The 16,858-nt window shown below is 33.4% G+C and overlaps 2 protein-coding genes and 1 long non-coding RNA gene across 5 annotated transcripts; 2 read left to right on the top strand and 1 right to left on the bottom strand.

Annotated features, from left to right (window-relative positions):
* Window positions 1-940: 940 nt before the first annotated feature.
* LOC139894047 (uncharacterized) lies at window positions 941-3,695 on the top strand. Its single transcript, XR_011774786.1, has 3 exons — window positions 941-1,021; window positions 2,269-2,468; window positions 3,227-3,695. It is a non-coding gene; the product is annotated as an uncharacterized lncRNA (long non-coding RNA).
* Window positions 3,696-4,543: 848 nt separating this feature from the next.
* On the top strand, window positions 4,544-7,080 carry LOC139890346 (F-box protein CPR1-like). The gene is made up of 2 exons (XM_071873234.1): window positions 4,544-5,144; window positions 6,512-7,080. The coding sequence occupies exons 1-2, from the start codon at window positions 4,544-4,546 to the stop codon at window positions 7,078-7,080; spliced, it is 1,170 nt and encodes a 389-aa protein (XP_071729335.1).
* Window positions 7,081-7,594: 514 nt separating this feature from the next.
* On the bottom strand, window positions 7,595-15,443 carry LOC139894045 (protein MICRORCHIDIA 6-like). Of its 3 annotated transcripts, none has more exons than XM_071877243.1 (21): window positions 15,194-15,443; window positions 14,582-14,860; window positions 13,579-13,945; window positions 13,077-13,148; window positions 12,905-12,939; window positions 12,411-12,489; window positions 12,238-12,327; window positions 12,074-12,149; window positions 11,698-11,776; window positions 11,395-11,529; window positions 11,117-11,215; window positions 10,931-11,032; window positions 10,599-10,736; window positions 10,427-10,519; window positions 10,279-10,330; window positions 9,855-9,966; window positions 9,623-9,780; window positions 9,330-9,421; window positions 8,947-9,011; window positions 8,728-8,770; window positions 7,595-8,096 (listed from the first exon to the last, which is right to left on the bottom strand). In XM_071877243.1, the coding sequence occupies exons 2-21, from the start codon at window positions 14,606-14,608 to the stop codon at window positions 7,977-7,979; spliced, it is 2,034 nt and encodes a 677-aa protein (XP_071733344.1). In that variant the 5' UTR covers window positions 14,609-14,860; window positions 15,194-15,443; the 3' UTR covers window positions 7,595-7,976. The 3 variants fall into 3 exon arrangements, with proteins under 3 accessions (XP_071733344.1, XP_071733345.1, XP_071733346.1); XM_071877244.1 differs by having other exon boundaries at window positions 14,730-14,860; XM_071877245.1 differs by having other exon boundaries at window positions 14,756-14,860.
* Window positions 15,444-16,858: the final 1,415 nt, after the last annotated feature.

Genomic DNA, 16,858 nt, shown 5'->3' with positions numbered 1-16,858 from the left:
ATTTTAATTACACGAGTACCTTTTACTAATCTATCTATAGTTTCTATTAAATCTCTAAAATGATGATATCATTATTAGGCTAATTCTTTTGTTAAGAAAAAAATCAAAAATAAAAAGAAAAAAAAATCTAAGCATGGTGGGTGATGTCATTAATTTAAATAATTTTGAATTAAAATTAAATCTTATTAATTAATTATTATTAAATCTTATTAATAATTATTTTAACTATTAAAATTAAATAATTTTTAATTATTTTAATTAATTATTTTGAATTGAGTACGAAAAGGTATAAAAGCTAGTAGAACGAAACCAATTCTAAATTTATATTTTAATTTACACTTTTAAAATAAAATGACAATCAATATTATCTCTTATGATTCGATGTAGATTGTTTAATAAACATTTTAGGTGTTTGATGAAATGTTCAGCTGACGAGTTTCTTAGTCGGACTATGTGATTCCACGGGTCATTAAACTAAATGATTTTAGCATTTACGTTCACTTAATACTTAAAACATATCATTAAACGTTTTCGTTTAAACAAACCCGTGATTTCACGGGTCATTTCACTAGTTAAATAATTATATTCGTTTCTATCGTAATCGTAATCGTAAATAAAAATAAAATTGAGATACGGAGTAATTACGAACAAAATGGTTAAAAAGTTAAAATGCGAATAGGGGACGTTAACTTGTGAGATTTTAACTTTGACTTTAACCTTGACCTATGACCGCGATTATACTAGTCTTGCCCCACCCAGTTTTCATTCTACTTTCTTGGCATGTATCCACGCCCAAAACTACAATTTTCTGAAAATCATCGATCCTTTTCAAAATGGGTTTTATTAAAATTCGTTTAATTCAATTGGGTTTCCTGTAGATTTTAAATTTGATATCAAAAGTTGTTTTTTTTTTTTTTTTTTTTTTTTTGTTACCTTTAATATGTCAGTCAAAATTGCTTCTTCATTATCATGTGTTTCTACGCCTTTCTCTTCTTCACTACAGTCGACAAGAACCTCTCAGGTACGATTCTTCAATAACCCAACTATACCATTTATCAGTTTGTGCTTAATAATCTTTAATTTTTTAGATTGTATGAATTTGTTTTAGATATAGCTTATTTAGGGTTTAAATCTTAATATAAAGTAAGTTATGTCATGTTTTGTAATTTTGTAGGCCTTTATCTATAAATGCATGGTATAGTGTATCTTGTTAGTATTGCTAGAGCACTTTTCTTATTAGCTAAAATACCCCAAAAGTTCCAAATTGATCCAAAATTTCCCAATCATTTTTGGACGACGTTTTCTGTATAAGGTTCTAGCGGTTGTTTGCAGCTACAGGTGGCAACGTGGGCGGGTCAGGTACAGAGTGAAAGTAAAGAAAATACTTTGTAACTTTTTGTACATTTTAAACCCTGGAAACACTTTTGTCCATTTTTATGAATAATATGAATTGTAAATCATATTTCTACAATGATAATTTCGTTTTCTGAGTGAAGCAATTTAGCATATTCATTACCAATACATTGTGGGCGACTTTTGACTGGTCAATCGATTTGGCACGTTATTCTTTATAGCAAAGTTACTTTATTTATGTAATTTGACCCGTTATAGATAGAACATAATCTAAACTAACCCATTAATAACTAAATGAGTTAAAGTCACCTCTAGTCATAACCAATTTTGATCTTGTGTACACAGAATTTAATTTACACCTTTTATTAGTTCACAGATAATATAAGATACTGCCATTATGGAAAATTGGACACGAACGAAAGGTTTTCAAAGAGAGAACATAGATTCTTCGCATCTATTGATGATCTAAGATACTGTACATTATGGAAAATTAGATGAAAGTACAGACCAAAAAGATGATGATATTCTAATTGAAAATGAGGTCTGGTTTAGTATCGTTTTATAACCGACCTTACAATAAAGAAACCGAGATAATTGTGTCGAAAATCACCACGAAGAAGCAAAGCAATGTTTTTTGGTTTGTGGGTCCCGCTGTTCTTGTAGTCTCGTTCGTTTTTCCTTCAATTTATATGCTAAAGATCCTTACTGCTGTTTTTGAAGATTCGCTATTGACAGGTATCACTTATGAACACCCGTCAGTCGTTTTAGTTTTACAGTATGATAGTGGTGGCAACATGGGTAGGATGTGGGTTGACCCTTAGAGATAAAACCTGACCCGAATTACGTTAAATACAATTTGTTGTTATTTGCAGCTTTCCTTATATTGTTCTTCACCGAAGCTCCTTTTTATTGTAGGGTGGCCACATTTGTATCTATAGTAGACCATCTGTGTAGGCCCCATGGTCACAATGGGGATAGTTTGGCCATGGACGGGTCCCGCAGCTTCTGCTACACTTGCACCGTATCTTGTTGGCATCGTTGTACAGTTTGTGTTCGAGCAGCATGCAACATATATCTAGTCGCCTTCTTGGCCTCTTATTCCCGTTATCTTCCAAGTAAACGCATGCAAAATCTTATAGGTGTTGTTTTCTAGAGGTGGAAACGGGCGGGTTGGTGGATTAACAGGTCGAATGGTGGATTATTTATGGGTCAACTTGCATAATTTTTATGGGTCAAAACTCAAGATGGAAAGATGGATAATTTTAGTATCAAAATGGGCGGGTTGGGAGGGTTAACAGGTCAAATGGAATATTATGGGTCAAGTTACATAACTTTTTACAGGTCAAAACTCAAGATGGATATTTTTAGTGTCAAAACGGGCTGGGGCAGGTTGATCTGAACACTTTCTCCACAGTTTTTAACTTTTATACAAGTAAGTTGTGTGCCAAATATGATTACGAAAAACTATATTATTTCAATAAGATGGGTAAGTTGGGCAGAGCTAGGCAATGGGTCAAAACAAGTTTAAGTTCAAAATGGGCAAGTTTTATGCAGACCCTTTTTCTAAATAAATGATTATCTTGTAAAATATGATTACCCTGCATATACTATATACTATATATATATATATATATATACATATATATATATATATATATATATATATATATATATATATATATATACATACTAGGTTGTATGTTTCAAAGACTCTGGACCCGTTTCCTTTTAAAAGTTTGTTGTCTACCCAATTGATCCGTTACAGAAAAGATATAAACCATATCGACCCATTCACACGTAAATGATTCGAAATGTCTACCTCTACCGATTTCACCCGATAACCCAACTGACATTTTGAATTTCATATTTGTAGGTGTAGAGATTGCACCAACTGAATCGAGCAGCACTACTTGTAAATGCCCTTTTGTTTACAGTTAGAGGTGCTGAAACGACACCACACAATTTGTCTATTAATAATTCATTAGGAAGGCTTTTGAATGTTGTTCAATGTCTTGGGGTTATTTGCATTTGGTCTCTTTCAAGTTTTCTTATGCGGTTTTTACCATATGCTGAACAATGAATGAGCCTATTTCGTGTTGGAATAGTAGTACCGATCGAGCGATTGTATAACGAAGCGTTCAAGAGGGTAATCGAAATTGTACGTATTGATGGAAGCAGGCTGTTGTCCATGTGAGTTTTAATTAGAGAAAAAGTTAGAAAGTATTCAAACAGCGCATGCAATTTATGATAAATAACCCAAGAATGAAAATTATACCGGTGGTCCTTATTGTTTTCATGAAATTATAGCATTAGTCTTTATGTTTTTAAGAGTACAGCGAATAGTCCCTGACATCTATAAAATTCACGGAAATTGTCCTTGAAGGTAATGACCGTTACATTGGCCTGTTAAGTTACAGCATGTGCAAATCACATGATGGGCATTTTAGTCCATCCATGTGCAGATCTATTTCATCAAAAGTTAAATACCCAATAATTACATCCTCCTCTCCCATGTTTACGCCAGTTCTATTCTGTAAAATTCAACCAATTTAGGGTTTGTCAAACCTTCCACCTTGAGTAAATTAAATCATAATGTAAAGTGTTGATGTGGAAAAAATGCTATAATCCAAACTTCTTGGACGTGCACTTAATTAGGCCTGAAGATATTACAATTTGCAGAGTTCAACATGCTCGTTTGTAGGTTGGGTAGATCCTGCGATGTGTTTTCGTTGATATAATACCTGAATCAGGGCGGTCTAAAAACAAGCTTGAGGCCATAGTTAAAGTTTTTGGAATTAGAAGACTTGGGACTACTTTGTGGATGACATGGTAGAAAACAATCGATTATGAATTTGTACACAATTGAGTTTAAATTGTGTAGACTAAAATGCTCATCATGTGATTTGCACATGCTATAACTTAACAGACTATTGCAACTGTCGTTAGCTTCAAGGATTAATCACGTAAATTGTATATAAATGTCCGGGTAATTTTATACAGAAAATGACTATTAGTATAATTTTATATAAATAACATGGGCTAGCGGTGTAATATACTTTTTTTTTTTTAAAGTTTTAGATCCGAAATTTGAGAAGAAGATTTCACTTTCTCGTGTGTTTACTACTACTATATATATATATTCGTTAATTGATGATTCTATATATGTACGTTCTATATAGCTAGCTAAACTATGTCCTTATGGGAGGTTGATGACATTCTTAACAACATCCTTGGTAGAGTTCCAGGCAAGTCTTTACTCCGGTTTAAATGCGTATCACAACATTGGAATCGTCTAATTTCAGATCCTTATTTTATGAAGTCGAGATCACGTCGAATGATTCTTCTCAAACACCCAACGCCTCTTGTCGTTATAGACGAGATGGCTCCTCCTAACCTAATCAAGATTCCTTATCCTAATAATAATTTTATTAAGGAAATTGAATGTACAGACATCTCTATTGTTGGAACGATGAATGGCATAGTCATTTTAGTCGTTACCGATTTGTGGTTACGTAGTCATATGTATCTATACAATCCGTTAACCCGTACATCCAAGTTACTTGATGTTATGGATCGACCCTCTTCGATAGATAGACCCTACTATGCATTTGGATTTGGATATGGTGAAACGACAAACGACTTGAAGATTATCAGATTTGGAGATCTTGACTATGCAAATAATGATAATCTACCAAGTGGGATTCCTTGTGATGTCTTTGATATTAAAACTAGTTCGTGGGGCACGTCACCAATTAAGTACCTCGAGATAGGCATTCGTTTTTGGGGTGCGGGTATATTTATTTTAAATAATAATAATAATAATAATAATAATAGCCCTTCGATCTTCCTTGGAGCGTATTGTTACTGCTTCAGGGCCTGGGTTTGGTGATTGGCGGTGGCGGCTTGCCACCTTGCCATTTGCATTTGGAGGGCTTGGTGTTTATTCTGCGGGAGATGTTCGTCATTATGCTTTTCTGGCTTCTCGATTACAGTCTGCTGGATTGCAGACCAAGCTACTTCGTCATGCGAGTATTGTTGGTCTTGGTCGTGCTTTTGAAGATGCATTGGGTCTGTTTAATAAAACAGTTGGGTTTGATATTTTAGGTAATCCGAGTGAGGTCGCTGCCCCAATACTCATGAAGAAATTGGCAGATGTTTATTTCACAAAGGTTACCGCTTCTGCAGAATCCACTTTTTCGTTATCTCCCCGACAATCGGCCTTATGGAAATCGCAGCAGGGTGATCACACCTCTGCTTGGCTAAGGGCAGTCCCTATTTTGGGGTTGGGTCAGACGATGAACGCAAAGACTTACCGATGTGTGTTGTGCTACCGGTTGGGTGTTCCATTGTTCTCTATCTAGACGGCATGCTCTGCCTGTTCAAGGGTTTTTACTGGGGATATTTTCGGGGATCACGCGGTGTCTTGTGCTGGTATGGTGGGTATTAAGCATCGACATAATGTTGTTCGGGATTCCCTTGTTGATGTTTGTTATCGATCTGGGATTTCAGCGAGAAAGGAGGTTGACATTGGGTTGTCTGGAGGGAACGACAGGGCCCTCAGACCTGCAGATGTGTTACTTTATTCCTGGGATTGTGGTCGCGATGTTTGTGTTGACTTGACAGGGTCTTCTCCTTTGACACAGTCTGGGCTTTCTGACTTTGTCCCTGGACGTGCTGTGGTTGATGCGGCTCGTCGGAAGCGGGTCAAGTACGAATCTAGCTGTCAGACGATTGGTTATGGTTTCATTCCTTTCTCATTTTCTTCCCTTGGGGAATTAGAAAAGGATGCTGTTTCTTTGCTAAAGCGGGTTCAGAAGAGTTCGATGGCGCAAGATATTGGTGCCGGTGCTGCTGCTCATATTTTTACTAGGATAGGTTTTGCTATTGCTAGAGGTGTGGGGGCCCAGATTGTCTCTAGGCTCCCCACTAATTTTTTGTAAGTTTTAATACTTTTAAGTTTATTATTATTATTATTATTATTATTATTATTATTATTATAATAATAATAATAATAATAATGTAACAGTACAAATTATAGAACGCTTTTATAATAATAATAATAATAATAATAATAATAATAATAATAATAATAATAATAATAATAATAATGGCGGCTTTTTATATTGGCTTATTTCTTTCGGCAATTTGGGGATCTTAGCTCTTAATGTTAAGGAGATGGTATTTTCGGAAATAAATCTACCAAGTGGGAGTGGGAGAAATGCTAGGTTAATGTATCCAGTGTCGTCAATCTATCCATCTATATATGAGTATGTAGGCACAACTTTGGGTTCATTAAATGGATGCCTTTGCATAATATCCGAGAACGATACCGGTTTCGGATTTAAGTTGTGGACGATGATGAAAGAACATCAAGCAAAGAAGAATCCGTGGAGGAAAGCACATTCGTTCACATTCGGTGGTGGTTTGGAAGGTAACTGTTTCCGCCATAAGTTTCACCCTATGTGTATTTTGGCTAATGGAAAAATTCTTTTGACTGATGGCTCAAACCAGTTTGTTATCTTTGATACATCAAAAGATACATATGAAACAGTATTAAATAATCTCACAAATCATACAGATTCGATAAGATTGGTCACGATTTCAGAATTTATGAGTTTACGCTCGATTGAGTATGTGGAAAGCTTGGTTTCACCATCAGATCTCTGTGCTGCTGTTTCTGTGCTGCTGTTGTTTAACATCAATCCCTACATTCTCTTTATAGTCTAGTTGTTGTAGAATTTATTTATTTTTACTTTTGTTCTGTTCTTCTAAAGATTTGAATATTATGATTTTTATTTTTTATTTTTTTTAGGCTGCTAAGTTCCATTTTATTTATCTAGTGAGAATAACAATTAATAAAGAATAGTGATCATACGCATAGTCTGACACACGTTTTTAAAGACTAGGCGGGCATGAATTCTTATTATGTACACGTATACACATAGTTTATACGTTCGAAACAAAGATATTCAAAAACGTTTGAACAAAGACTAGTGCGCAAATGTTGTTGTGCACGGTGCCGACACCAGTCAAGGATTGAAAGATATTCAATTAAAAGAAGATAGCCTATAACCACCTCTTTGAAATCTCATTTCAAAGCTAGGTTATTCACGGTATCAAACCATCGAGAATTATGCAAAGCTTGGTTATTCACGGTACCAAACCATCGAGAATTATGAGCTTATCATCCTTAAAATACACATAATAAGCATTGCATTCTAAGTCATTATTAATTACTGTATTTGCTTGATCAAAAGAAATTTCATTCCATCCCATTGCCTGTTTGCAAAAACTATACAGAACATATATATAACTGGTTAACTTCATTAAATTCCGTCCATAACTTTCGTTTATACTTCCAGTGGAAACGAACCCATATTCGTCAAAAACCGCTTTCACCCTTAGATCTAGACAACCCTATTCACATGATCCATAACTTCTAAGTCATCTTTCTTTTCTTTTGTCTAATATTGTAATTACTAGTAGTAGTACTAGTAGTAGTAGTAGTAGTAGTAGTAGTAGTAGTAGTAGTAAAATGTGGCTCTAATCTTGATGGTTAAGAGTTAAGACTTTGTACCCCCTATATTATATATTCATTCATTTACGATTATATCTCTCTATTGTTAAAGACTCCAAACTGCATTTGTGGTATTTCCTTCAAGTTTCTCCAAAAGCTGCAAGTTGGTCAACAGAGCAGCATATTCATTTTGAGCTACTTCCAATTCTCTCATAAGTTGTGTTACCTGCAATTTAAGATAATAATAGCATCAATTTTTTAAAAAAAAGGAAAAAAATTAATGCAATACGCATTTAGAATGCTCGATCTTACACCCAAACATTTACAATTTAAGGGTCTTACAATGAATAAAACTAACCCAATATTTGTATGTATATAATATACATATATATTTACTGACTTCGCCAGTATTCTAGTGTATGTATACGCCTTGGAAGTTTCAGTTACATATATTAAACTTTAGATTATATGGCACCGGTTTGGATGACACGGTGGCACTTACATGGCTGCCACGTCAGCACAAGAATGAAGAAGTCAAAAGATGCGTGCAATAGCATTATACCGACTGTGCCACCCCACATGATTAGTAAATGTATGACATTACTGTTATTCCGACAGACTTTGAGTTGGAGGGTAAACTGGTATGAGGCACCAAGTTACATATGGCAATTTCAACCCATTTACATATGTTATATTTCTAATGGGCCAAATGGGTTTTAGCCATAAAACTTATACCAGAATAGTAAACAATTGAATGGGCACCGACAGTGGTTACTCCAAATATATATAAGTCCATCAAATATGATTAATTATAGATTTTTTATTCATTAAAATAAACTACGACTGTTTAGGTGTACCTTAAGATTGTATTCTTTCTCTGATTTTTCAAACTCAAAGCATCTGAAAGAAACAAAAAGACTGTTTGATATACATACTCTATATATGTGATTAAAACATAATATATATACTCTAATTCACTAAAAAGACTGTTTAAATTGCAAAAGGACAGATGCACGATAAAATCAAGTTCAATAAGTAGGTCAAAAAACACGTGAAATGCAAAAAAGAACACTCACTTCTCCTGAAGACACTTTTGTTTTATCAATAAGTTTATCTTCTTCTGATCATGCGCGTCATCAGCCTACAAGCAATGAACACATGTTTTTAACCATATTATGTAACCAGCGTAGATGTATACAATATTACATGTTCTAATTGGTTACGTGTGTGATATATCAAACTTCAGCCGATATTTTCTTGTATCAATCTTCAAAATTCACTAATTTATGCATCAAACTTCCAATTATTGCTATTGTATGTATCTGATGACTTTTTGGTTCATCAGATATATACATATACTATAACTGACATTTGTAAAGGTTGTAAGTTGGATAATCTGGGTGAACTTTGATACATATTCAAACACTCGACCTATTTCTAATTCAGGAAACTATGTTACCACATTTGATCCAGTATCAGCTACACATGGCGCCACTCTAGCGTTTTCCAAAGAGGAATCCACAGGATGATCTTTCCTTTTCAAATTTGATTCTGTATTGACAAAAATTAAGAAATTAACCTCTTAAAAAACAAGAACGTGATGGACATATAATAGTAGAAAAGAAATAAGGCGATTCATATTTGAGTTGGCAATTTTGACCCACTTATGTCAGGTAAAATGAATTAATGTATAAATGCTCCTAAATCATTTTATTGGAAAACATTATATAATAGATTAGATGAACAATTTACCATTAAAAGCAGTCCTGGTGCTAATATTTGTGATTATTGGCGCGTTTTTTGAGCTGCCAACAGCATCAATTTTACTTGGCATCGATGAATTGGGTGAAGCTGACTGACGCCGAGTCTTTTTAACGGGCAGATCTCCATTTATAGGAGAATGTTTGTCCCTGACAGTATCAAAAAATGAGGTTAGTGTCGTATTTGGAATTGCATTATATTTGGCATTAAACATATTGCTCACCAGTATTCGTAGGTCATATCTCTCAATCGGGTTATAAGCTTTTGATACACATTGGTATCCTCAAAATCTTGTTTGTTGTGTGTAGGCGCAATATTATCGGCTTCAAGAACTCCTAAAAAAACCCTCAACTTGTCATTTGGTTTGACTCACACATCACAATCTTGACCCATTTGCAGGTCAAACAGGTAAAACGGGTAAAACAAGAAGACGAACGTGTATTCCTAATGCAGAAAACCTGCTGATTCGTTTTATAGAAATCGTCAAATGATTGTTTCATCATTATATCTTTTGAACCAGTTCGTTAATTATTTATATAAGTTCATTATATCGCACATAATTTATTTACCTAGTTTGACCTGTATCGTTCAATTGACCAGCCCAAATTGTTAACATATCAAAATGACACCTAGCACTCTAAACTTACCAACGACACCTCTCCCTTTGCCATTGCCAAAATTAACGACAGGCAAAAACGGCTGGAAGAAAAACATGAAATGTTAACCAAATGTAACTGTTTAATTTCCTTCTATAACAAGAAAAAAATTACATAGGACTAAAAAATCAAAACTTACCAATATAAGACGATTCTTGTGGTAAATATTGAAGCCATGAATACTAACATTTGGAGCCTCCTTAAGGAACCCTATTGTCGTATTAAATATCCCCTGCAAATGATCAAATTAAAACCAAAAGACTTGACCACATATACAAATAATAACAAATAAATTAATTCAGTGATATAACCTCTTTATTATGGGCTTTATACTGGATAAATTCTACAAACTTCAAAGCTGTTGCAATATTATGATATATAACAATTTTTCGCCGCAAGTAGATGCCAAATGTTTCAGGAAGATTTCGGTATAAGATGGATAAGTACGCCTGAAACAGGGTAAAACGTAGGGAAAAAAAATTACTGTATCGTGAACTCTAAAAGGTGGCAGCTTTAACCCATTTCATTTAGAAAGGGTCAACTCTGTCTACTTTTCATCCTTACCCAGTAAAATAGATTTACAATAAAAGGGATTAGTACTAAAAGGGATTAATTAAAATAGATATACAAAAGCTAAACTTACACGGAGAGAAAACCAGAGGCGCTTAGCAACGTGATTTTCGTTTATCGCTTTTAAAGAACCTGCTTTTGCATTGACTTTTGCATCCAATCCAATTCGAATATCCTGCAGCAAATTGTGCCACAAATTATGTAAATTGTGTGGTATAATAACTTCAATATGTAAAATAAAAAAGAAAGAAGTCGAAACCTTGGGATCCGAGTCAAAATCAAGCTCCATTTTACCCTCATCATCGAGCCATAAATTATAAACAATAATTTTTGTTCCCTGATGACCAACATCATCAAACTACACAAATACAACAACAAAAATGGTGATCTTTTATAACAGTAACAACAAATTATGAAAAGTGAAAAACTTATAAAAAAGTTGTAATCATTTTTATATAAATAATAGTTGACATTGACAAATTGCATGTGGAATCAATAGGCTCGTTTCAAAATTACATGTTTAAATGGAATGCTTACTTGCTTTAGCAACTCTTCCTCTGTTGAAAAAGGAGACCATTTTAGCAGCATTTGTAGGTTTGAATCAGATCGTTCGACACTTTTTGGTTGTATCGAGTCAAAACGACTCGTCATCCAATTCCACACATAGTGTACCTGCAGTTTACAATGGATGTCAAGACCTTACATTTTATTCAAACAAGAACCAACAATATTGGGACCTAATTATGAGACTGGGTAAAGTATGTAAAATACTAAAGATTTTAAAAAAAAAAATCTATAGCTTTATATGATAAAAGATCTTAAAAAAAATTGAATCCTCACCATCGGAACAACGATTCTGTCATAGCCTGATTGTCTCAAAAATGTATACGATAAAAGACCAATACTTTGTGTAATAGTCCTGTCAACAAGAACAACAAACTTGAAAATGAATAATGGAAGCAAAAGACCCCAGATCTGCATTCAAGTTTTATCAATAGATTTTTCTAGAGGTAGCAAAAACTAATAATACTTATTCCAGATTTATATAAGCATATTCTTCCATTATATACATAACCCTTTCAGACTAAATGTTTTATAAAGTCTCCCCATCTTAACGCATGTGACAAGAAGATACATATGTCAGTACTAAAAAAAAACATGAACAGCAAAAAAAAACAAATTCTTCAAACAAAAAAACAAGTATACGGGATCATACGTGTCAACAATATTACGAGTGAAAACTATGACATCTGATCCAAGCCTGATTGAGCTAGTTTTAAAGCCATTCCCATCTGAATGACAACAAGAAAACCAGTTAAAACTAAAAACCATAAAAACATGACAACATTTTGGGACAAAGAGAAAAGGGGATGTTCATACACTTTCCAATTGCAGTTTCCGACTTCCGATCCGAAAACCCAAAACTCAGACATCGGCGCAACGCTTCTGGATCCATCCCAGCCCCATCATCTATGTTAAATCATTAAAAACATGTCACACATTATCAGCAATGCAATATGAAAAAAAAGGCGGCCATAAAACACAACGTATACCTTGAATCAACAATGCTGGACTTCCATTTCTTGGGTTTAATGTCTTATCTATGAGAACATGTGTGGCCCCCTTTTGTATCTAAATACCATGTGAAGCATATAAGGAAGCTTTTTAGACTTCAGATTTAAGTCAAACTTGCGCAAAAAACTTTAACAAAGAAATTATAAAAAAAAAATAACCCTGATAGCATATATCCAAATTCAAAAGTGCAGTCTCGCATTTTGTAATACAAGAAAAGCAAACGGAGGAGAAAAGAGAAAGCGTGAAATGATAAGAATGTAAAAACCTTGATACATATTTTCACTAGACCATGCAAGTTCTTATGACAGTCGGGTTCTGCCGTTTTCATACTTAACACTTAAAATAACTATGTAAGATATTAAGTAAATAAAAAAGTAACCAAGCTATCATACAAAATAGGAAACAAAAATAATGTTGAGGATGAAAAGAGATGTGACATAAAAAATAAATAAATAATTTTGATTATTACTACCTCATCCACTGCGTTATCAAGAAGCTCTGCAATGGCTACAAATATAAGGGGACAAGTAGACTGTGTCAATGGAACATTCACAACTCACAACTGCATTTAAATTTGAGCAGCATTTTAAAAAAAAAAAAAAAAAAAAAAAAAAAAAGAAAAGAACGGGTGCAGTTGAACATACCACCGAAGGCCCATTTGTGGGAAGTAGCATTTGAATGAAGAAATCTCGGGTGTATATTAATTCTTGAACCAGCTGTTGATTACATAATAAGTTACCAGAACTTGATACAAAATCCAAAAAAGAAAACACTTAAATTATATAATTACTTGTGTATAATCTACAGAAGCAAGCACATGCCAAGCACATGTTTAACCTGAACTTCATGATGCAACGATTGCTAATAAGACCGTCAGAACGTGCCAGGTTTTATTGACGAGCATATGACATTTTGCTTATATTTTGAGGTTAAAATATCATAAATCATTAGTTAACTCTGACAGAAGACACAGTCTTTCCCCTTATAGCTAAAATCTTTCAATTTGACCCATTTTACGTGTTTGTCTTTAAGACGAAACACAGCTCAATCGGCCAATTCAAACAAATGGGTCCAGATTGCCACCTCTACAAACAACACATACATCAAGAAGAAATAAATCACAAAGTTACTTATACAGTGAGCTACCTTGATTTATGGTTGGAGTTGAGTCTTCAATATAGTCACCAGCTTTCCAAAACTGCCTACAAACTGGAGCTACGCACGTGGATGATGTCATACAAGGGCTAGGATTATCAACTAGTGATGTCTCCTGTTCCACAACACAAGTGCCACTTTGACCCGTACTTGACCCATTCGAGCTCCAATTAACTTCAGACTCTTGTGTTATTCCATCAACATTGCAGATATTATGAATGGGTTCATCACGAAGACACTCGTTTAGCACGATTGTTCTAGGATATGCTTCCAATTTGATTAGTCCCGTATCCACTTCTCTAGGCCCGTAATCCCAGCAAAAGTCAGTCATATTCAGATTCTTACAATTGCTATAAACCTGTTCAAAATTTATAGATAGTAAGTCAAACTACACGTATTAACTTATGTACATAGTCCCAACCATTTGCTAACAATACTTTCAAAAACTTTTTATAATTTTCAAACATAAATTTGAAGATTTAAACTACAGTAGAACAATATAATTGGAGACTTATAAAACATGTAATTGTTTAGTTTTCCTTAATATACCTAACAACAGAACCCATTAAATTAAATATTCATCTAAAGCTTTAATTAATAAAATTAAAATAAATAAGTAATATAAATATAATATGACCTAACTTGGGGATGATAAAAAGTGTAGAATATAGTATTTCAGCAATATTATATCATTACTTAACATGTGTTAATCGGCTAAATAGTTTATTAATTTTAGCAATCATACACTAAAGAAAGTTACGAGTATACTCCTATAATACTCCGTATATTGATTTTTTATACTATGATAATTAATAGTATGATTTTAATGTTTTACTATACGTTTTATAAAATAAAATTACAGTTTCATCATCACTTTAATCTTATACTTCTGTTGAATCGCTAGTGGATTTCATCACCAACCTATATACCAAATTCTCAAACTTCAGGAAATTGCAGAAAAAGTTAAAATAAATTAATTAATAAAAAAAAATACACAATTTATGCTCTTGTATCTCGTCATCTGCGGTTTTCCTTTTACCACTCTTTCATCGTTTTCTCAAGGTTTTTTTTAATCCCCTCACTCAGATCAAACAAAGGGGAAGTTTCAGAATGCAAAACAAAATACCAAACCCAAAAACAACCTTAAATGAAGCTGTGAAAAAAATACTGTTGCCGGAGGTTGTGCAATTGGAGTTGGTGAGGCCGGAGGTTGTGCCGCCGCTGGAGGTGGTGTCGCCGGAGATAATGCCGCCGCTGGAGGTGGGTATGTAGACTGTAACATAGAACTATATTTAGTACGGTACAAGTCATTGATGCACGCATTATATCATAATCATCTACCAACTGATTTACCATACACCCTACCATTCATGCACAATATGCAAAATAAGAACATACAAAATTACTCCGTATTATAAGTAGCATATTTATAATTTATATTTACTCCTTATATAGCTGCTGATAGGTAAAATAACCCTAAATTGAAACATTGATAGCTAGCAATGGTAATAGCAATTATATAACACCGATGATTCGTGTATATAATACTCTGATAATGCATAAATCATTAACGAAAAGTAGGACTAGTAATTACAGAAAAACGAACCTAAAATATTGATCCGTGTTTAATATTAGAAACGAAGTATGCTCATACAGATGGCGAAATTAGGGTTTTAGACTTCATTTTATACGGCATTTGAAACAGAAATCAAAGAGGATGAAATAAGAAAACATGAATCTCAGATTCTCAGAAAAAAACTGCAACAGCGGAAGTACGACGGATACGGCGACCGGAAAATAATTATAATTATAATCGTTAAAGAGAGAGAAATATACAGCGGGAATAAAAGGATAATGAAATGTGACCGGCACTTTGTTTTGTGTTGCCTTCAATCACGAGTATAATAGTACAATTATATAAATTCATAAATTTACCCTGATGTTGTTTCTATATTCAGAAATAGACCTTTCATTTTAAATTTAACATTTTGTAACCATTAAGAGTGCTCTCAATGAAGAAGTACCTCCATCCTTAGTCTTCAGTGCCATGTCAGCGTCGCATCAGCACTTCCTTTTCAGTACTAAACATTCTCAATAGTGACACTCATTCCTTTCATATTTTTAATTATTTATGAAAATTAAATACTTATTTAAATAAAACTAAACTTTTATCAAAAATTAAAAACATTACAATAATTAAAATTAAAACATAGAGTTGAAAATAAAATTACATAAAAAATTAAAAAATTATTCGTCTTCGTCATCATTAACGTGTGAAGGTCATGTCTCGTCTTGATTGTTTGGATTTATTGTCGGATCATATTGAATACGATAATTAGGTGGATGATTAAATACATGTTCGACAAGCATATCTCGTAGTAATCGATGAATACCCACATCTCTTAATTCTGCGTCCACCTGCATATGCGCTTCAATCCTTTTTTGGAATGTTCCTCGTGCACGTCGAATCGGACGAAAATTCTCTTCGAGTCCACAAAATGCAGAGTCGTTGTCCTCGGTTATCATATTATTTAATATCACACATTTTAATATAATCCAATTGATCGAGTACTTCAAGCGATCGATTATTAATGGTATTCCTGATCCTTAATACCACATTTAGATCGGGATCGGAATTTGGATTATTTGGATTCATTTTATTTTGGAAAAAAATAATTTGAGATGATAATTTGATATTGAATATGAAAAATATTGATGAATGTATGAATGTAAAGAATGAATAATGAATTTGTTTATATAGAGTGAAAAAGAAAAGAAGAAAAAAATACAAAATAACCGTTAAACTATCCGTTGGGATTTTTTTATTTTTCAAACGGATAAACCACCGTCTACAAATATGACAAAAAAGGCGAAATGGAGAACGATCTGGTGGACGAGAACTTGGGCGGACCTCTGGGCAGCCCGCTACCATCGGCGTCCAGGTAGACGGTGGCCTGGGCGGCCCCCAGGTTTAACCGATGGGAGTAACCTAAGTGTCGAACTATTTATTGTAAATTTCTTTCCTTTTATAATAAATGATTATGACTTATGATTATATTTTTTAATTTTTATCACATCTATATCTATGATCTATAATAGTATATTATTAAACATTATTAACATTTTATAGTTTAAGTTAAAATTAAAATTAAAGAATTTGAAATATTAATTCGTCTAATATCAAAAGAGTTCTTTAATAAGATAATTAATATCAACATAAACCTACATATTCAATTTAATTTTTCCATGTCTAATAATAAGATAATTAATA

The sequence above is a fragment of the Rutidosis leptorrhynchoides genome, chromosome 2, assembly GCF_046630445.1.
Source record: "Rutidosis leptorrhynchoides isolate AG116_Rl617_1_P2 chromosome 2, CSIRO_AGI_Rlap_v1, whole genome shotgun sequence".
In the NCBI taxonomy this organism is placed as follows: domain Eukaryota; kingdom Viridiplantae; phylum Streptophyta; class Magnoliopsida; order Asterales; family Asteraceae; genus Rutidosis; species Rutidosis leptorrhynchoides.
Note: the sequence above shows the minus strand (reverse complement) of the source record. Positions and strands in the feature narration are given on the sequence as shown.